Genomic DNA, 22,007 nt, shown 5'->3' on the forward strand with positions numbered 1-22,007 from the left:
ATATTTTAATGAATATTTGAATTACATGAATATCGACTCAAATGAAATACTATCGGTCTCATCGGATTTTATCTTGATCGATATACGGCTTATGCGATAAACGCGGATGGAAACGTTATTATGGTGCGATCCATTTTGCCTAGCAAAACTTTGTTCGCAAATGTTGGCTTGAATGTTGTGCAATTCGGTGAGAAAATGAATGGAAACACCTTAACATGTCTCAAATCAATTCGATATACCAATTTGATCGCAAAACAGCATGTGACGTCATTACACACAAGTTTTTATCCGCTTTAAAGCCGTTTGATGGAAACACACTTTCACCAGCTTTATTCGCATGAGGTTTTTTACCGAACTTCAGATAATTCGATTGACAAGTGAATGGAAACATGGCTTATGAGCCGCGGCGCCGGACTGGACAAAAGCGAAGCGAACTCTGCGAGCGACACTGGGCGAGAGAGAGACAGAGTGTGACTTTTGTTTAATCTAATATAATTTATTTTACTGGACAGTTTAAAGCTCATAACCATATTTTGTTGTTACTTGAAGAGTGCAGTGTCATGTTGCATCACGCAGTATTTGTCCTGAAAAGGCTACTGAGTAAATGTCTGTAATTTAAGGTCATTCCTATTTTATTTGTATACATTTTAATCATTAACTTTAAAAGCACACTCTTTTTATGACTAAAATAACAGTAAAGGGTAAAAAAAATGAATTCCCAAAAATTAAAACGGAAAAAAACGGAATTTGGGAAAAATAAAACGGAATTTGGGAAAAAATAAAACGGATTTCATAGGGCCCTACATGCGCGAAAAAAACATGTATATCTTGACCACGATGATGGCTTTATGTATGTGTGAGCGTGTTAAATTTGTGTGCACAGAATTTACAGCAATCAAACAAACAAGATTATTTATACAGTATTGTTATAAAAATGTATTACCATATTGGGGCAGCTATAGCTATTTCCATTTTCTGTCATTTGAACACAATAACAACTGGAAATTCCTTATGGAATCTCCTGTAAAAGTGTGTGTATTATAGTTGTATTGTCACCACAAGCTCCCCCTATTCCCAGGGAGCGGATGGTTTGATATAGTATAATTACACTCCAGCTCTGAGCGGGACCTTCCCAGCAGGCCATCTGAGATGGGAGTGAGTGTGAGTGTGTGTGTCGGGCTCAGCTGGGGACGAGAGATTGAGCTGATCTTGTTTTAGAGAGATCTCGGATAGATTCCTCTGCTAGGATGAATATTTGATCCTCCTCGGGTCTGAAATGACAGCATTACAGGTGCGTCACAACATTTGCCATTCTGTTTCTAGTTTCTAGGACACGCACTCCTTTCTCAAAACTCACACGTCTTCCAGGGTTGACATGATGCTGACATTTCAGTGGTTCATAGCAATATCAGAAGAACATCAGTGAATATCAGCAAAATTATCTGCCAATGGGGTAAGAAAAATAATCTTAATTCAAACAGAAACAAAACATTTTTTTATCCCATTGGCAGATAATTTTGCTTGTTTTAAGCAAAAACTCACTTCATTTTCATTCCCCTGGAAAACAAGACTTAATATCTTATGGCATTTTATTACTTTAGTAAATGCATCTTGATTTAAGAATTTTTTGATATTTCGACTGGAAACAAGACAAAAAATACTAAGTAAGAAAAGCATTTTTTGCAGTGTACCACAGCAAAACTAATATATAGTTTCAATATAAATATTAACAAATTTATTGAAAGCAATTATAAGAAGCCTTCAAGTGTTACTCACTGTAGTAATCTTTGCTTACGGCTTTTTGAAGTTAATTTTTCGAGACAAGTAAACAGCTAAAACAACAACAGCAAAGATATGTTAAACTGTCAGCATTATTTGTATACTTGCTAGTACCGATTACTAGCAAGCATTTGAGTATTATTTATAGTATTTATTAATGTTTTGAATTAGCTTTTATTTTTTTTATTTCAGTTTTAAAATGTACATTTAAAATGTAGTTTAAAGGGTTAGTTCACCCAAAAATGTAAACTCTGTCAGTAATTACTCTCCCTCATGTTGTTCAACCCCGTAAGACTTTCGTTCATCTTCAGAACACAAATTAAGATATTTTTGATTAAATCTGAGAGCTGGATCACTCCTCCAGAGGCTTCTAAGGGATTGAAACTTGCCGGCCCAAAAGTTATGAAAGACATCGTTAAAATAGTCTTGTGCGCAAAAAACAAACAAAAATAACAACTTTATTCAACTATTCATTTCCTTCTCTGTACGGCCGTGATATTTCATGTAGTGAAACTACGCAAAGCTTCTGTGTTGCACGTCACACGCAGGCTCACTATTGGCCGACGCTGGTCATGTGTGTGATGCGTGGCGTACAACCTAGAAGCTTTGCGCTGTTACACTACATGAAATCTCGAGACCAACAGAGAAGGAAATGAATAGTTGAATAAAGTCGTTATTTTTGTTTGTTTTTTTGCGCACAAAAAGTATTCTCATCGCTTGATAAACTTAAGATTGAGCCACTGTAGTCACTTGGACTATTGTAACGACGTCTTTAATAACTTTTCTGGGCCGGTCAGTTTCGATCCCTTAAGAAGCCTCTGGAGGAGTGATCCAGCTCTCAGATTTAATCAAAAATATCTTAATTTGTGTTCCGAAGATGAACGAAAGTCTTACGGGGTTGAACAACATGAGGGAGAGTAATTACTGACAGAGTTTACATTTTTGGGTGAACTATCCCTTTAAGTGTTTAGTAATTTTATGTACTTTTGTCATTTTTATATGTTTTACATTTTATTTAGCTTTAATTTAATTTAAGTTTAACTTACACTTTTCTCTGAAATATGACTTTGATATACCTCTGAAAGTTGACTAGCTTATTTTTCCAGGTAACACTGAAGGAGATTGAGGTATGAAACGATACGCAGGCCGAATTCAAGGTCAGCCCGCATAAACAACAATGTTGAAGATTGGAGATTTTAAGAAAACACTTCCATCCAATTTTGCACTCATTTTACGCCAGTTTATGTTTGACTGAAGTTTCATGAGTGATTTATGTTTTGTGGTTTTGATCAGAGTTTGGACTCGAGGTTTAAGATTCACAATTTAAACTCCATGCATGAAATCCGCCGTCTTGTTCCTCTCATGTAAAACGCTGACTTTTCTCCTCGCCGAGTTTCTTTGTCTGCACACAAACACACTCACGAGCCGGTTTGATTTCTGTGTGAAGAGCAGGTTCATACTCCCGTCTCAGTCGAGAACAGTAAAGACTTTAAAGTTTGAAATCATGCTGTTCTGCAGATTTGTAGCGCTCCACCTGCCGGTCGGACTGTCCCGGATCCGCAGCTGTGAGGAGTGTGTGTCGCAGCTGTGAGGAGTGTGTGTCGCTCCTGCTGTCTGTTAAGATTAGGGTGAAAAGGGCAGCTCATATATTTCTGTAGGAGTCCATCACGGAGTTGTTGATGTGCGGTCAAAGATGATATACAGATGAGTTTTGAGCAAATATTCTATACAGGTTTGTCAGACACACATACATGATATATATAGTAATATTGTGAAACATTATTACAATTCAGAATATGTTTTCTATGTGAAAATATTTATTCCTGGGATCAGAGTTGAATTTTCAGCATCATTTCTCCAGGCTTCAGTGTCACATGATCCTTCAGAAATCAATCTAATATGATGATTTGCTGCAAGAAACATTTCTGATTATTATCAATGTTGAAAACAGTTCTGTGAAACCTTGATGCATTTTTGCTCATGATTCTTTGATGAATAGAAAGTTCAAATGAACAGCATTTATTAGAAATAGAAATCTTTTGTAACATTTAAAATGTCTTTTGCTTTCACTTCAAAATACACAAATCTCATTCTTTTGCCGCTCATCTGGTAGCATCTGATGTGATGTCACAGGGAAATGCTTTATAGACGAGGAACAGAGGGATGAAGTGTCCGAGCGTTTCGCTGGAGTCTGTCCGCTGCTCTGTCATCATCAAACGCTGTTTGACAGACTCTAATGTCTCCTGATTTATTAATAAAGGCATTTATTTGATCTGCGGCGAGTTTTCTGTCAGTCTGAGGCAGACCGAGATTACATACTGAGCCAAACACTGTGCGAATACGTGTGTGAAATCCTGCAGATATTATTCAAATGTGCCGAAAGCAATATTTTCACAGAACAGCATGAAAACGTCCCACAGATATCAGTGAAATAAGTGTCCTGAGATCTCACAGCTGTGTGTGTGACAGCCCTACGACACACACTATTGTTCAGCCAATCAAAGAGTTGTTCTCAGCTTGTCAGTCATCTTGTATGGAAGCTTGTTTTCGCCACGGAATTAAACAATTTAAAACTTTTTATCTCACAACTCAGACTATTTTTCTCACAATTGCGAGTTTATATCACACAATTCTGACTTTATAACGCAATTGCAACTTCATTTCAAGCAATTCTGACTTTATAACACAACTTTGAGTTTATATCACACAATTCTGACTTTATAACTCGCAATTGTGATTTATATCACACAATTCTGACTTTATATCTCACAATTGTGAGTATATATCACACAATTTTGACTTTATAACGCAATTGTGAGTTTATATCACAGAATTCTGACTTTAACACGCAACTGTGAGTTTATATCACACAATTCTGACTTTATAACTCGCAATTGCAACTTTATTTCAAGCAATTCTGACTTTATAACAATTTTGAGTTTATATCACACAATTCTGACTTTATAACTCACAATTGTGAGTATATATCACACAATTCTGACTTTATAACGCAATTGTGAGTTTATATCACACAATTCTGACTTTATAACTCGCAATTGTGAGTTTATATCACACAATTCTGACTTTATAACTCACAATTGTGTTTTTAATCACACAATTCTGACTTTATAACTCGCAATTGCGCGTTTTTATCACACAATTTTGACTTTATAACTCGCAATTGCGTGTTTATATCATGCAATTCTGAGAACAAATGAATTGTGAGATTTAAACTCGCAATTGCGAGAAAAAAAATCTGAATTGTGAGATTAAAAGTCGTAAAATTTACCTTTTTTATGTTTTATTCTGTGGCGGAAACAGGCTTCCATAATTTTGAGCGTTTCAGATTTGCTGAAATGGGATTTTCGAGAGATGAGACTGTATGTATGAATAGCTAATGCTAAAAACATACTTCACAAAAGCATACAGTTCATCGTTAATTTGAACTAGATTGCTCTGCAAGATTCTCTTCATTTTAGTGCCACTTTTGGCAGCACTGAGAATGCATTTATGTACTTGCACATTTCATAATGCACTTCAAGCATGCTTAAAGTCACCATGAAATCAAAATGGACAATGATTGTTTTTTTTATGAAAAATTACAGAATTTATTATGATTTATCCAGGCACTTCATTATATTCTTTTAAATGTGCCTCGTAATCTTTACCCAAAATAACTCCACCTCCTTCATCTCTTCTCTTCTCTGATGATGTGTTTACTGGCATGAGGGCGGGGCAACCTGTCACTCACATGAGATCCACCAATAGCAAACCACAACCATCCAATCAATTCCCCAATGACAAAATCAAGCCCCGCCCACATTTGTTCATGTTCGAGAAGCCGTTTCATTTGGATATCCGTCACAATAGAGAAGAAAAGACTGTACGCAACTACTTTTTCATGCCGACTTTAAGTAGAATTGTTTGCGTTCACTTCTTTTTGGGGTCTAGATGGTGGAAGCCAACAATAGCTCCAGATGTTATTCACTTATGTTATAAACTCATCCTTCAGACGATGTCCGCACACAATGCTTCCCATTTTTACTCCAAACCCCAATGGCTCGTTTTAAACGTGTGTGTGCGCGTGTGTGTGCGCGTGCGTGTGTGTGTGTGTGTGTGTGTGTGCATGTGTGCGTGTGTGTGTGTCCTTTATTGCTGAAGAGGTCTTGAACATTAAAGTTCCCTCCGGCACAAAGAAGCACAGCTCAGGACTGCACACGTTTAACTCATCCTTGCATCATCTCTCCTTCCCTTTCCCACTTTTTCTCATGTCCCTTCAGCCTCTCCCGCTTCTCCGTTCTCATTCCTCTGATGCCCTTTCTCTCAAAGAACAATGGGTTTTTCCTCACACATTAATGCACATACTCCAAAGAAATAAAAAGAAATCTTATTTTCAATGCTAGAAAACCTCTTTAGAGTAAATGTTACATAAAGGTTGGTCATCACCTTCCTATCACGATACTATTATAGTTTTTATTGATATTTTGACCAATTTTTTTGAGTTCTTATATTTTCCATTTTAATTTTGTTGATTTAGTTTTTCTCATTTGTTCTGTATAGTTTTTGTTATTTTAGTAAATGAAGTTAAACTAAATGAAAATGAGACATGTTTTTTGAAAATGCGGAAAAAAAAATTGTTACTTGAAATAAAATAAACGTTACCTGACATAAAATATAAAAAAACGTAAACTTATTGTATTTCAGCTATCTCAGCTAACAACTTTATCTATATCGGTAGTTCCAAAAATCCTTCTAAATATAAAAGACTAGTACAGTCCGCACCACAACTGCACAGGGAAACAATATCATCAGAATCACATTCAGAACGATTTTATTTTTCCAGCTGATGAACGATGACAACATAGACATCAAATCAGTCGCTTCCTCTTGAGGAGCCGTGTACACGTGTGTAATGCAGATCGCTATGGCTTCGGAGCAGAGCTGGTGTGTGTAGATTGCCACGGACCCCTGGGAGGGAGGGGCTAACAGATTAGACTCATGAATATTCAACATGCTAATGAGAAGCAAATGAACGGGTCTGTGCGGATAATTAGAATTGTGGCCAGCAGGATCTGGCACGAGAGAGCGAGAGAGACGCTTCAGCGGTCTAATATAAATTGTAAATACGGTGTCTCTGTAGTGTGCGTTTATTGACGGATAAGGTAATTTATCTGCATCATCAGCAATTGAGTCTGTCTGTCAATCAAAGTGACAGTTCCCGAGAGAAGCTTTTTATTGCTCACAGGTGGCTCGAGAGATTCGATGTTAAAATACTTGTTTCTGCAGAGACATCTTTTAAAGTAAGGTTGATTTCCCACACTGTGACTCTGGTGCTTACAAAACAATGCTGTGTGTTTGAGCATCTCAAGGAGAGGAGGCAGGATTAGCTTTAGTTGAAAGTGTTTAGGAGTTGTTCAATTCCATTTGGCTCCATTACTAGTGCTGGAATTGCGCTCTTCGGTTAATGGAGATCTCAGTTATGTTTCATTAAACTTAATATTATAGGTCAGTAAGAGTATATAGAGCTATAAAATGAATGTGGAGCAGTTCAGATCATTTGATGTGACATGTTTGAGTTTATTTTGAGATCCCTGAGCCACTGTTGTTATTGTTAACTAAGATATTAAAAATTGTTTTCTGTAATTGAAATAAAGCTGAATTAAAATTATAATCGGTAAATATTAGGGGTGTAACAATATATTGTGTCACAAAAAATATCGCAATACAATAATGCAACAATATGTGTCGTGGATAATGACAAAATGTGATTAATTCACCCAAAATAAAAAGTACCGTGTGAGAAAAAATTCACGTTTAGAGTTTTAGTGTCTTTACTACATTAAACTACTAATGTTGAAAATAATGTATAATAATTCAATGGGGGAATATTTGTGTCCTGATAATGCCAAATGTCTGATGTTACCAGTAAAAAGTGGCCTACATTTATTTTAAATATATCTAGTCAGTGACAGAGTGCAAGCATATTCATCTAAAATAATGAGCCTATTAATTTACAACAGTAATATAAAATTTAGCATTTTAATCAACTGTACATTTTTTGTTAACCTTTTATCATATGTCTTGGATGAATCGCAATATATCATATCGTGAGTTCAGTATCGTGATATGTATCGAATCGTGACATGAGGGTATCGTTACACTGCTAGTAAATATAAATATTATATAAAAAAAGAGTGAACATTAGAAATGTTGCATTGGCAACTAACTGAAATAAAATACTGCAAGTTTAACTAAAATGACTAAAACTGAAATAAAAATAAACTAAAGAAATATTTAAAAGACATGAATAAAAATAACAAAAGCACATTACAAAATGAAAAACTATAAAACACTGAAAATATAAAAAATAAAAGCAAATTCAAAATATTAGTAAATAAATACAATATAAAAAACTCTAAAATAACAGTGAGAGACATTTTTTTTAAATTTTCTCAGAAACATAGTATGTTTATTATCACATATTATCTAATGTATGTAATCTTACATATTATCACATAATATGTGAGATTACTGGGGGTTTTCTCAAGAGAAACGTCTGAGAAACAGGAGACTTGAGCAAACATGTCCAGTTATTCTCCATTTATTTCTAATTGTGATAATAAGAGTGTGTTCACACTTGTAGTTCGTTTGGTCCTGACCAAAAAATAAAAAATATTAGTCCTGGTCCGCTTAGCGTTCACATTGGCATTTTAACACTGAACCTAAAGATACCAAACCTAAAGACTCTATAGAGGTTCTGATTGGTCGGCTTTTATGATGTATTTTTTGCGATGGAACTTACCGAACATCCAAAACAATGCTGTGTTCTGGGCTAAATGCGCTCGCTGTGTGTGTGTGTGTGTGTGTGTGTGTGTGTGTGTGTGTGTGTGTGTGTGTGTGTGTGTGTGTGTGTGTGTGTGTGTGTGTGTGTGTGTGTGTGTGTGTGTGTGTGTGTGTGTGTGTGTGTGTGTGTGTGTAGCTGCATATGATGGTATTCTGACCAGCTGAGAACTCCTGAAGAGCTTATAAATGTGTGAAGGAGTCAAAACAGCGTCAGGAATCCCTCCGTCACACACACCAAGATCTGCTGTGAGGAGACGCGGTTCAGACGCCTGAACTGAACTGTGATGAGCAACATCACGACTATGAAGAGAAAAAACAGGTTTGCTTGAGCAATCTGTCCTTCTTAGGGTTGCATCTTGTGACATCATGTCCTGTTTTTGGTTCGTTTACATGTCTTTGGTCCGTGTTGCGTTCATATATCATTCGAAACGCACCAGAGTTAGTTTGGAAGCGGATCGAGACTCATCTTTTCAGCTTGTTTGGTGTCACCAGGGTTCAGATGACAGCGTTCACACAGCGTTTATTCAAAAGAACTAACAGAGGAATCGCACCAGGGTTCGTTTTAATCCAACCAAACATTAGTTTTAATCCAACAGATCTCACTGTGGTTTCTCTTTCCTATGGGTGTATTTCTAGAGAACGCCAGCGTCAGTGAACCAAGTAGAATTTCTGTGTATTGCCTGGATTCAGGCGGGGTGTGTGTGTGTGTGTGTGTGTGTGTGTGTGTGTGTGTGTGTGTGTGTGTGTGTGTGTGTGTGGATGAGGTTGTTTCTCTCATTAAAGGCTACAGGTCAGAGATCCGCAGCACTGCAACTCAAATGCAATAGTCTGCAACCGGCAGCTCAGAAAGATGGAGAGAGAAAGATCTCAAAGACTTACTGCCTGCAAAGCACTGAACCCCCCCCCCCCCCCCCACACACACACACACACACACACACACACACACAGAGATGAGGCAATAACTTGGATTCAAGGGTAAACAGCGAGAGAATGTGTGTTTGGATGGTAGAAGCGCGTGTGTCGCTGTGAGATGTTTGTATGTATGAGTGTCTCAGTGCCGAGAGTCTGTTGTTTTATACATGCTGTGTTGGTGTGTGTTTATTTTTATTGCTAACACAAGCAGTGCATCGACAACTAGACTAAAACTCAGGGCACGTATCACAGAACTGCAAATACATTGACTTCAATTGGGATGGTGCGTGGCAAGGACAAACCAGGATTTGAGACATCTGACATCCACTGACCAATGAGAATTTGAGATTGGTGACTGGCCCGAATCTCATAATACACTCAAAATGAATTATATCTAAATATATGCATATGTAGAGAGAGAGAGAGAGAGAGAGAGAGAGAGAGAGAGAGAGAGAGAGAGAGAGAGAGAGAGAGAGAGAGAGAGAGAGAGAGAGAGAGAGAGAGAGAGAGAGAGAGAGAGAGAGAGAGAGAGAGAGAGAGAGAGAGAGAGAGATTACTTACAACATGTAGTCAGTGACTGATTACATTTTACATGACAAACATTTTTAGTTAAAACATGATATAATATACTACAAGTTCTTAATTTTTGGAATCTGATTATGTAATTCAGATTACATGTAATCAGTTACTACCCCACACTGTATATTTTGTTTGTTAAAGCTAAGTGAAAGCTTCACAGTTGTAACACATCCCAGAGGAGAGGTTAGTGAAGGATGTGCAGCCTTTACTGTTTCCATCAGGACCATAAAGTGTGTGTGTGTGTGTGTGTGTGTGTGTGTGCAGGTTTTAGCCTTGCATAGTGCTTGACGGGGTTTTACTGCTGCTTTATATAGATCCAGCTCCGTCTGTGTGTCTGCTGTGAGTGTGTTGCTGTATATAGCTCAGTGCTGATGGGGACCGACTCATAAAGTCTGCTGTGGCGTCAGGCCTGGACACTCGGAGAGTGTGTGAGTGTGTGAGTGACACTCAAATGCACAAAATAACTGCTTACTGTAGAATTCAGTCTCCGTTGTGTTTTAACTATATACACACAAACAAAATATTTTAGCAACATATTTATTTGTATGTTTGTTTAAACAATTTAAAATATACAAAAAGTGGGGGTTATTTTAAGCTTTTATTTTTATATTTTTTTCTCGGAAATATTAATACGTTTTCAGTGGCATTGCATAGGCTGTATTTTTTACATTAAAGGTGCAAACGTTCTGACGACAGTAAGTTGATTCAGTGACCGCTCTCATTGACTCACTACAGCATTCACTACATTGATTCAGAACGGTTAATTTGGAGACTTTTTGATTGATTGATTGATTGATTGATTGATTGATTGATTGATTGATTGATTGAAAGTATCAGCTCAAAAGAGTCATTTGTTCATCAGTATCATTTGTTTGTGTCGGACTGTATGTATATTTTTGAGTGCACATGCAATAAAAAGATATGTAATTTATTTATTGTTTGTGTATTATTTGACAATATCCAGCATCACATTTGACGCAATGAATACGATCTGCCCTGAAGCCGGCACAATTTGACTGTGAAAGCAGATCAAATCTGAGATGATACAGTAGAAGTTTATATTCTCTCTTTGTGCTTGTATTTCAGAGGACCGGAAGCTGTTTGTGGGCATGTTGAATAAGCAGCAGACGGAAGAGGACGTGTACCGCTTTTTTGAGCCCTACGGAGTCATTGAAGAGTGCACCGTATTACGAGGCCCTGATGGAAACAGTAAAGGTGATTTTCATCTCTTCAGTATTCACAGCAGTTTTTCCTTATTCTCGTCGGAGATGTATTTTATATTCTGAGCAGTTACCAATAGTGACCTTCTACAGAAAAAGACAAAGTCAAATCAAACAAACAAACAGAAAAGCAATGTTCAACCTTGAGTGCCGTAGCAGAAGTGCTGTCATTTACACATTCAATTTCACCGCGTCAGTCTATTCAAACACACGCACGCCTCTGAAACACTGTGTGATGGGTTTCTCATCGCTAACCAACGTCGGGTGAAGCCTTTCCGCCGCAGGGTGCCGATATCACCTGACAAACCCCGGCACAGGCCAGGCAGGAATTATTTACACACACTCCGAACGCTGCGTCCATTAAGGGAAACGGGTCAGAGAGGTCAATCGTGTTTGAAATGTGTGAAGAGGGAATCGACGTAAGAGATTTTCAACTCAACATGAAATCATGAAGGTTTGATGATCAGCAGCGCGTCCGATCACATGACCCTCCACTGCACAGATATCCTGTGATCAGGGCTTGGCATTAACACTCGCCAACCCGCCAAATGTGGGTGTCAGGGCCAAGCGGCAACCTCCCTGTCTCTCTCTTGAAACCAACACGGAAGTGAATTAAACTGCAATTCATCCACTGACCGCTTGAGGCTGGAGGCAGAAGTGAGTCAAATCTGCATCTCCCCCATGTTAAAATGCCCAACTTTACAGCAGAAAAAAACATGTTTACAGCCTGGAGCAATAAGTGGTTTTGGTCTTTATAGCTTATTTTGCCCTTCATGACAACTGTGAGGGGGGTGAATTTTTTTACAACTCATCCGTTTAAATTATATTAAGCCTGCATAATTAAGGGCGTGGCCGCTTGAGTGACAGGTGGATTGCGGCCGTTTGTCTGTCACTCTCAGCTAATTCCAGCAGCTGCTGTACTTGCCATCTCTGCCGTGTTTGTGCTTTTTTCGGGATTATTTCATACAATTTAATACACGCATTATACCTTCGCCCACGCCGTTGGATTCCGTTGTTGTCGTCGAGTATGGAGCATAGACTGGTATGGAGAGAACAACCAGCACTGTATTTCCAGTTGTTTTCCTCGCATGCACTACGTTAATGAATGTCTGACAATTTCCTTGCTAAAAAAGTCTATAGATAGAGAGACCACACTCGTTATGCGGTACTGTTGCTCTCACGGAACAGATGCTTATTATACTTTTTAGTGTTAAATAAAAAGTACCGTCAGATGAAATCCTGCAGGTGTCAGTGCTTTCTCTCCGTCCATGCAGTAACGTCAGATGCACACCCTTGAATGAGCGCGGATTTCTAGTGCATTTACTTGAACTTCTGAGGTAATATCTTTGGTGTAACCCATTTGAGAAAATGAGAGGCGGCCAAAATCAGATTTTAAAATGGACTGAATAAAGCTCTTTACGGACTTGACGTGCGATGCCATACTGACTGACATGTATGTGCATGAATCACTGTCACACGCAAGCCCAGAGCAATATTGTAAGTTACTGCATGATAATACATTTTTATAGCAGAATAATAATACATCACGATACACAGTCTCACTTTTAGTTATGTCTTTTAACTATTATAATATTTCAAAGGGAAAAAACATGAACTTTCACTATTGGCTTTACTTCTTCAAACAGCTATCACTTTAGCACGAGGCCAGTAGCATATATAGCATTAGCACCTCAGCTCCACCCACGGCCCGCCTCTTTGCCCATTTTCTGTTATCCGGGAGTGACGAGAGGTGACGCGCTGCCAAGATGGCGACGGCCGGCCCCGCCCACTTTAGGCTTCAAAAACGCTCTTCAGAAACCTACGGGTGACGTCACGGACACTACGTCCATATTTTTTTACAGTCTATGGTCTAAACGCGAAAATAAAACGAAGTTACCCAAGCGGCTCAAATAAAAGACAGAAGACGCTGATATGTATTTGGCAACGCTGCCAAAAATGACAAACTTTTTTACGCCTACTGTTGGGGATACATGCCACTTCAGCAGCATCTGTGAAGTGACGCTAGTTGAGGATAACGTGTATAACGTTAGACTGAAAGGGCAAAAGTAAATATGACATTTATTATGGGTTTATCTGATGATTATTTTAAGTTCACGTAAATTAAAAGTTGTTATATATTTTTTGAAGCCTAACAAAATGTTAATTTTTGGCTTTCAATTACACTGTAATGTTGGATGGCTGGCTATAATTAATGTTTAAAGCTGCAGTCCGTATCTTTTCCTCTTTGTCGCCATCTCTCTGTTCGAAATCTGTAACTGCAGTGATTCGCGGAATTATCATCTTTACGTGGGTTGTAAATCGACATGAAACAGCGCGGATGAACACAGTGCTTTGAGGCGAGTGCTGCTGTCAGTCACCGCGCTGTGTGGATACTGTCATACAGAATCACAGATTCACTTTTTGAAAGTTTGACCAACATAAGAATTTTCATAAGAAAATGTCTTCTGAACAAGTAAGTAACATCCATTTTTGTTCTGACCAACTAAGGGGGAAAAAGCATTCGACATGATAAGCTTCGTTAGATTTAATCAACGCGATTTACAGCAACCGTGCAAATTATAGCCTACTTTGTTCTCAAATTGTTCATGTTAACAACATCAGCATTGCGTGACTAATGTTAAATTTAATGTGTTTTATGGTTACCTGTGTAGTTCAGAATTCATATTCTCCAAAATAGCAAAACGAGAAAGGCACAACAAAGGAAACTCCATAACTGTGTGAATTAAGAAAACGTACTGTTACACGATTGAACTATTGAAATGTCTTACTTGTTCAGCAGAAAAAAGCCGTCTCTTCTTCCGTTTCGAACCCCTTCAAAACACGGAGTTCACGCACTTTTCAAAAGCCCCGCCGATGTTTAAATCCTTGTGTTCGCATGAGACGGTTTCTTTCTCTTTCTCTAGCCACCTTAAATCCGAAGTACGAAGTCTTTTGGGTTTTATAACTGCTGAATCTCCAGTTGACACTGATGATTGTTGTCTGGATCTTCCTGGATGCCATAAGTTTAATTATGTAAAGTGCTGCGAGAAAAGCCTATACATCTAAACATCTCGTCACGCGCAGTACCTTCGCTTTGGGCCCCCAATTTGCTAAATCCGCCACTGGGTATTCTGACCAGCTGAGAACTCCTTAAGAGCTTATCAATGTGTGAAGGAGTCAAAACGGCGTCAGGAATCCCTCCGTCACACACACCAAGATCTGTCGTGAGGAGACGCGGTTCTGACGCCTGATCTGAACTGTGATGAGCAACATCACGACTATGACAGCATGAGCATTCTGTGCTTTTTAGGATAGAACCTTGTGACATTATGTCCTGTTTTTGGTTCATTTACATTTCTTTAGTCCATGTTGCGTTCATATTTCTTTCGGACTGCATCGTTTGGAAGCGGATCAAGACTCGTCTCTTCAGTGTGTTTGGTGTCACCAGGGTTCAGATGACAGCGTTCAGACTTATTCAAATGAACCGCTCTAACAGAGCAATCGCACCACGGTTCGTTTTAATCAAACCAAACATGTCAAGTGTGAACACATCTTTAGAAACAGCAGTGAGTGTTAGTGTTTGTGTGCATGTCTTCTCTCTCATCAGTGTTGCAGAGACAGACAGTTCTCTGCAGAAAACCTCCACTGCTGTTCCTCATTATTCTATGCTTGTGTGTGTGTATGTCTGTGTGTGTGTGTGTGTGTGTATTTTGCAGGTTGTGCCTTTGTTAAGTTTTCAACACACACCGAGGCTCAGTCTGCCATCAGCGGGCTGCACGGGAGTCAGACCATGCCTGTGAGTACAACTACACACATGAAGCTTTATGAGCTCGTATTAATGGCAAGATTTTACTTTTAGACCTTTATTCACAAGGTAAAATTACCTAAAAATACACTTTCTCCTACACATTCATACATTTTGACCAAAAATGAATTGATATGATATGCGTCAACATATACACTCACGAGTCACAATGTCGTTTGTGAACACACACGTTTATGTAACAGCGAGCGCACTCACACAGCTGATGTTGAAGCCAGTGAGCCGCTGTCATGTTGAGCCAATATAAGTGCAAATGAGCTGTTGTCATCCTACCTTCTCTTCTGAGTGGAGGACTAGCTTACTGCTTAGTGCACACTAGTGTACCGCCTAAACCGAGACCAAGACCACAATGTGTTGGAACCAAGACAAGACCAAGACTTTACATCCAATCACATTAACAAAAATCAGACAATACACCGGCAATATTGTGATATCCTCGCAGTTTTTATGTTGATCGGTCTAGAAATAAAATTCAGAGTCCTCTTAGTCTGAGACCGAGACAAGACCGAGTACAAATGCGGTCGAGAACGAGACAAGAACAAACGATCTTGAGAACTACAAGACTAATGCACAGCATACTGTATACTGCAGTGCAGACAGTTAGTTAGTTAGTTAGTTAGTTAGTTAGTTAGTTAGTCAGTCAGTCAGTCAGTCAGTCAGTCAGTCAGTCAGTCAGTCAGTCAGTCAGTCAGTCAGTCAGTCAGTCAGTCAGTTAGTTAGTTAGTTAGTTAGTTAGTTAGTTAGTTAGTTAGTTAGTTAGTTAGTTAGTTAGTTAGTTAGTTAGTTTGTTAGTTTGTTAGTTTGTTTGTTTGTGCAAATAACAAAAAAATTAGAATCTTAATTAGGGGGACTGCATAATCTTAATTTTAATAGTTAAAATTGTTAAACAACACTTTAGAAATTATTTGATTTATTTTACAGTCTGCTAACAAATAAGGGGCAATATCTTTTAAATGTATCAAAATAACAAATTATATAAACTTATAAACTGTCTTAAAATTTTATCTTAATTTTATCATTTATTTAGGTTTTTTCATTTATTTTTATTCATCATAAACCTATTTATTTATACAAATAAAATATTTAATATTTAACTCGCATATGCAAACAATGAGAATCTTGATTAGGGGACTGCATAATATTAATGTCTGCTAATGAAAAGTAGCTAATTAAAGGGCAATATCTTTTTTTTTTAAATAGCAAACTATATAAAAACCATCTTAAAACTATTTTATTTATTTACTATAATACTGTTCAGAAAACTTTTTATTTATTTTAATTTTATTTTATATTTAACTTGCAAAAACAATTATGATCTTAATTGGGGGACTGCATAATATTAATTTCAATATTTAATAATAATACATCATCAGTTTCAGCCTGTTTCCCACAGCTATGTTATGATTTCAGAAGACTTGGATTATAGCTACTTTATGATGGTTTTGCATGAATTTCGAAGCGTAAGTTCTTTAGTCGCAATAGTTGCATTGAAAGGAAACTTCTGTTACAACATTCCTTGTGTGCTTCCAAGTTATACAGGTTGGAAATTTCATGATGCTGGATAAATTATGACAGAATTTCCGCAGAATTTTGGTAAAAAAAATCTATTTTGCAGAATTTCACAGTTTTTCCGCCAAAAACAGCACACAAAAAAAAGCTGCAGATTGTTCACGGGCTATCTGGGTATTCCTTTCACAGAGAAAAATGTACAGTATATGTATTACGTATGAAATATAGTACGGGCAGTATGCTATTCTGAACATTTCCTTTCTATTCTACAGCTCACACTCTTTTTATCACACTCTGCATGTTTTCCCACCTCTCTCTCTCTCTCTCTATCTCACACTCGAAGGTTCAGATGAATAATTCCTCTGCCACACATTGAAAGGACAGATAAAGATGTGTATTTCTCCATCCCCTGAGAGCAGGACAAGAAGTAGAGAGAAAGAAACGGACAGGGAGGGCTAGAGAAGATCAAACCGAGGGAAAACACACTCTGGCGGTGTGTAACGGTCACGGAGAAGGAAGACAGGTTGTCCAGGAATGCTTCTGATGAACCACAGTAAATGTGTGTTTAGAGATCAGCTCAACCTTGAGAGTAATTATCCTCAAATGAAACGTTCAAGGCCGTATCTCACACTCACACACTTTGCATACCGATAATTAAAGCATCTACATAGTCGACGACAGAATGAGAAATTGAAAGTCTTCTTCCAACCTATTATGCATTTTTTACATTTTTAACTTTCTTTAGTGTGTAATGTTGCTGTTTGAGCATGAAAAAGCTCTGCAGAATTACAAAGCACAGTGGGAGTTCTTCTCTATATCAGTGTCAGTGTTTATGAACTCCCTGAAACGCCTCCATTGTAGTCTTGAGTTTTCTTCTGGGAACAAACACGTCACAATATTCCTCATTTAAATAATTAATTTGCAGAATAAAGGGGCGGGGCCTGGTTGAGTGAGTTAGTAGTGTGTTGAAACTCACGGTTATGGTAAGGGGCGGGGCATTTCCCAAACACACTTGAAGTGCTTGACCAATCACAACACACTGCTCCAGCCGACCAATCAGAGCACAGTGTGCTTTTCAGAAGGAGGGGCTTCATAGAGACAGGAACTAAACAGAGCGTTACTGACAGACTGGGAAGAGAGGAGCTGCAAAAATTGAGAATATGTGAAAAATAAGGTGTTTTAAACATTTAAGCATGAAAACCTGTTCTAGTAGAGCCTGAAAACAAAATCAAGACTTTGTAAAAGATCATAATAGGTCCTCTTTCAAATTTGAATGTGACTAGTTTCCTCAAGGTCAGGTAAGTGCGTGTTTCACAGACAATCAAACTTGTTTAAATCAAACAAGTCTATTTTTCCTGAACAAAATTACAAAGCAAATGAGCAATCTAATCCTGTCCGGATAGCAATGTCTGTGATTACGGTATATTGTTTTCACAAAGCTTCTCCTCATTTATTTTGACTTACCTATTGAATATCTGTTATATTGCTGCCTGGTGCAACTTCATAATGGATTTAGACCTTTTGCCAAATGTCTGGGTGAGAACAGCTGGCGGGTTGGCATCCCATCTGACTTAAAAAGAGAATTAAATCTGATGGGGAGATTCTGATCACTAACTGCTCATTATCAGGTATGATCTTCACTCATATCAATGTTTTCTTTTTTATATATGATGTTTTATACATTTATATGTATATATGTTTTTTTTCATATATATATAAAATATGAATCACAGACTACTATTCAAAGTTTGAGGTCAGTAAAAATTCAGCAATGATGCATTAAATTGACAGTAAAGACATTTATAATGTTACAAAAGATTTCAAATAAATGCTGTTCTTTTGAACTTTCTATTCATCAAATAATCCTGAAAATAAATGTATTGTGGTTTCCACAAAAATATGAAGCAGCACAACTGTTTTCAACATTGATAATAACCAGAAATGTTTCTTGAGCAGCAAATCAGCATATTAAAATGATTTCTGAAGGATCATGTGAAGAATCTTCAGCTTTGCATCACAGGAATAAATTACATTATAAAATATATTCAAATAAGCAGTTACTTTAAATTGTAATTACATTTCACAATATTACTGTTTTACTGCACTCTAAACAATGCTGGGTTGTTTTAACCCAAATTTTGGTCACATATGGACAAACCCAAATGTTGGGTTAAAAATTTAATTAAAAATTTTAACCCAACTTCAACTTTCACTTTCAACTGTAAATTTTTTTATTGCATTTTTAACCCAACATTTGGGTTTGTCCATATTTGACCCAAATTTGGGTTGAAACAACCCAGCATTTTTTAGAGTGTGTATTTTTTATTAAATAAAGGCAGCCTTTTTTCAAAACTTCTTTCAAAAACATTAAAAAGTCTTACAGACCCCAAACTTTTGAACGGTAGTGTAAATTAGACAATCCCAGGATGCAATGCGAGAAGCTTGTTGTAAACATCCATCTGAGATGACAGACAAAGCAAGGGAAATTTTGATTATAATTTACATATAGCAATTTATTTTTATGCAGTTGCTGCTAATGTAGTGCGTTCAGAACTGGTTACTTTTGAAATTCCATTTTAGTTTTGATGCTGCGTGTGAAGGCAGTAGACAGCGAGGAAGGGGTTTTGGACCAGAGCCAGTGAGAGAGTGTTAAGCAGTACTGAGTTTCAGGGACATTTTAATAGTTCCTCATTACACATTCAGAGCCATGCGTTGAGTTAGCAAAGGCCTCATTAACAGCTCAGCCTTACAGTTTGTTTCAGCCCTGCAGAGCGAAATTTTCCACCATACCAATTTTAATGCATTCAAATATTTCAGCATCATTTTACAGCTTGTCACAATGATGTTCACTGTCAGATCTCAAACCTGTCCTGACAGTCCAGCTTCTTACAGAGTAGCAACCTCTAATACACCTTTACAAAAAATACTTCATTTGACGCTCATGTTTTTTACTACTTCTAAATATTTTAGGGATGAAACGATACAAAATTGTCTGATACCAATGTCCGATTGTTTAGAATGACATCTGCTGCTACAGATACTGATAGTTTGGTGTTCTGCTTTTAATACCTTGTTTCAAATTAAAGCTACAATATGTAATTTTTTTCGCCGCTAGGGGTCGCTAACCTCTTACAATAACAAAGGCGTAGGTTGATGACGCATAAGCGGAATTATGGAACTGATGGATCTAATAATGTTTATGGATGTCACTCATCCAATTCCTGCCAATACATTGATGTTTTTAACATGACTGAAGCAGGGCGCGAGTGCTGATGAGAGACAGATCTCAGCGCCACACGCGAGTCCTGCAGATATATAAGAATGAGGACATTTCATTCTACCGAACTACACACAAGTGCTTATTACTACACACACAGGTCAGTTAAACTTGTGAGGTAACGCAGCGCTGTTTCACTTGGTCTACACAATCACACTAAACTGCATTTGAGTCTGTTGAAAGTTATAATGTTATTCTGTGTTAGTTTGTCTGAATGAAACTAGCAGTAAGCTAGATCAACATTAGAATAACATACTGATCATATTCTAACATTTCATCATGTTGAGCTATATAACATTGATTCGTTTTATGGTCAAGTCGTGACTCGTGAAGCTCTGTCAAGTCGAAGTTAGTCACGGACGTGGAGCTCTCGGCAACTAGAAAACGCCACGCTGATATTGATCCTCATTTTAGTTCTCCTTTTTTCCCAAAGTCTGCTTGCCATGGTCCATAATGTTTGAACGAAACAACAACAGTGTGAGCGTGCCGCTAGACGTAACGCTGTTGTCCACGTCTGTCGCCATGGTTACTATGGCAGGATGAGCGGAAACCAGGGATGACGCGGATATTATGTCATTGACAGGCGACAATGACCAGGGACGAGCCATTATTTAAAATTGGAATTTCTCTGAAATTAAACATCTTTGGGAACTTTTGGGATATTGTAAGTACACAACTGCAGGAAATATATCACACTGTGCAAGTGATCTTTTGGATATTTTATTACAAAAATCTTACATATTGTACCTTTAATGATTAATGATAATGATTATTTTAGAAAGTTATACTGATAAACTCACATTAACTAAATTCTGAACATTAAATTAAGATTTCTAAACCTTTTGGATGTTCTTAATTCACAATAACATGAACTGAATTCTAAAATCCTCCTGTTTTGCTCACAATCACTCATAATTTCCCTCAATTAAAGGCGCAGTAAGCAATTTCTGAGAAACACTGTTGCAAGTGGATCGGACCGAGAAGCACAACACACTTGTGGCCAATCAGCAGTAGGGGGCGTGTACACACATGATGGGGGAGGAGAGCGAGTCAGCCAATCAGCAGTAGGGGGCGTGTACACTCATGACGGGGGAGGAGAGAGAGTTAGCCAATCAGCAGTAGGGGGCGTGTCCACTCAGGATTGGGGAGGAGAGAGAGTTAACCAATCAGCAGTAGGGGGCGTCTCCACTCATGATGGGGGAGGAGAGAGAGTTAGCCAATCAGCAGAAGGGTGTGTGTCCACTCATGATGGGGGAGGAGAGAGAGTTAGCCAATTAGCAGTAGGGGGCGTGTCCACTCATAATGGGGAGGAGAGAGAGTGAGCCAATCAGCAGTAGGGGGCGTGTCCACTCAGGATGGGGGAGGAGAGAGAGTTGACCAATCAGCAGTAGGGGGCGTGTCCACTCATGATGGGGGAGGAAAGAGAGTGAGCCAATCAGCAGTAGGGTGTGTGTCCACTCATGATGGGGGAGGAGAGAGTTAGCCAATCAGCAGTAGGGGGCGTGTCCACTCATGATGGGGGAGGAGAGAGAGTTAGCCAATCAGCAGTAGGGGGCGTGTCCACTCATGATGGGGGAGGAGAGAGTGAGCCAATCAGCAGTAGGGTGTGTGTCCACTAATGATGGGGGAGGAGAGAGAGTGAGTCAATCAGCAGTAGGGGTCGTGTCCTCATGATGGGGGAGGAGAGTGAGTCAGCCAATCAGCAGTAGGGGGCGTGTCCACTCATGATGGGGGAGGAGAGAGAGTGAACCAATCAGCAGTAGGGGGCGTGTCCACTCATGATGAGGGAGGAGAGAGAGTGAGCCAATCAGCAGTAGGGTGTGTGTCCACTCATGATGGGGGAGGAGAGAGAGTGAGCCAATCAGCAGTAGGGGTCGTGTCCTCTCATGATGGGGGAGGAGAGTGAGTCAGCCAATCAGTAGTAGGGGGCGTATCCACTCATGATGGGGGAGGAGAGAGAGTTAGCCAATCAGCAGTAGGGGGCGTGTCCACTCATGATGGGGGAGGAGAAAGAGTGAAGAGAGAAAGTGCTACACCCAAATGAGGAGCCCCACAGGGTTAAACG

At 38.5% G+C, this 22,007-nt stretch overlaps 1 protein-coding gene across 1 annotated transcript in view; it reads left to right on the forward strand.

Moving 5' to 3' along the window:
• LOC130105585 (CUGBP Elav-like family member 5) overlaps nucleotides 1–22,007 on the forward strand; it is a 198,809-nt gene that overhangs the window by 142,182 nt on the left and 34,620 nt on the right. Inside the window, exons 4-5 of the mRNA XM_056271640.1 lie at nucleotides 11,200–11,328; nucleotides 15,050–15,129. Of these exons, the coding sequence (XP_056127615.1) occupies nucleotides 11,200–11,328; nucleotides 15,050–15,129 (209 nt within the window). The remainder of the gene's footprint in view (nucleotides 1–11,199; nucleotides 11,329–15,049; nucleotides 15,130–22,007) is intronic.

The sequence above is a fragment of the Rhinichthys klamathensis genome, unplaced genomic scaffold, assembly GCF_029890125.1.
Source record: "Rhinichthys klamathensis goyatoka isolate OS25496 unplaced genomic scaffold, OSU_Roscu_1.1 h1tg000323l_1, whole genome shotgun sequence".
Lineage (NCBI taxonomy): Eukaryota > Metazoa > Chordata > Actinopteri > Cypriniformes > Leuciscidae > Rhinichthys > Rhinichthys klamathensis.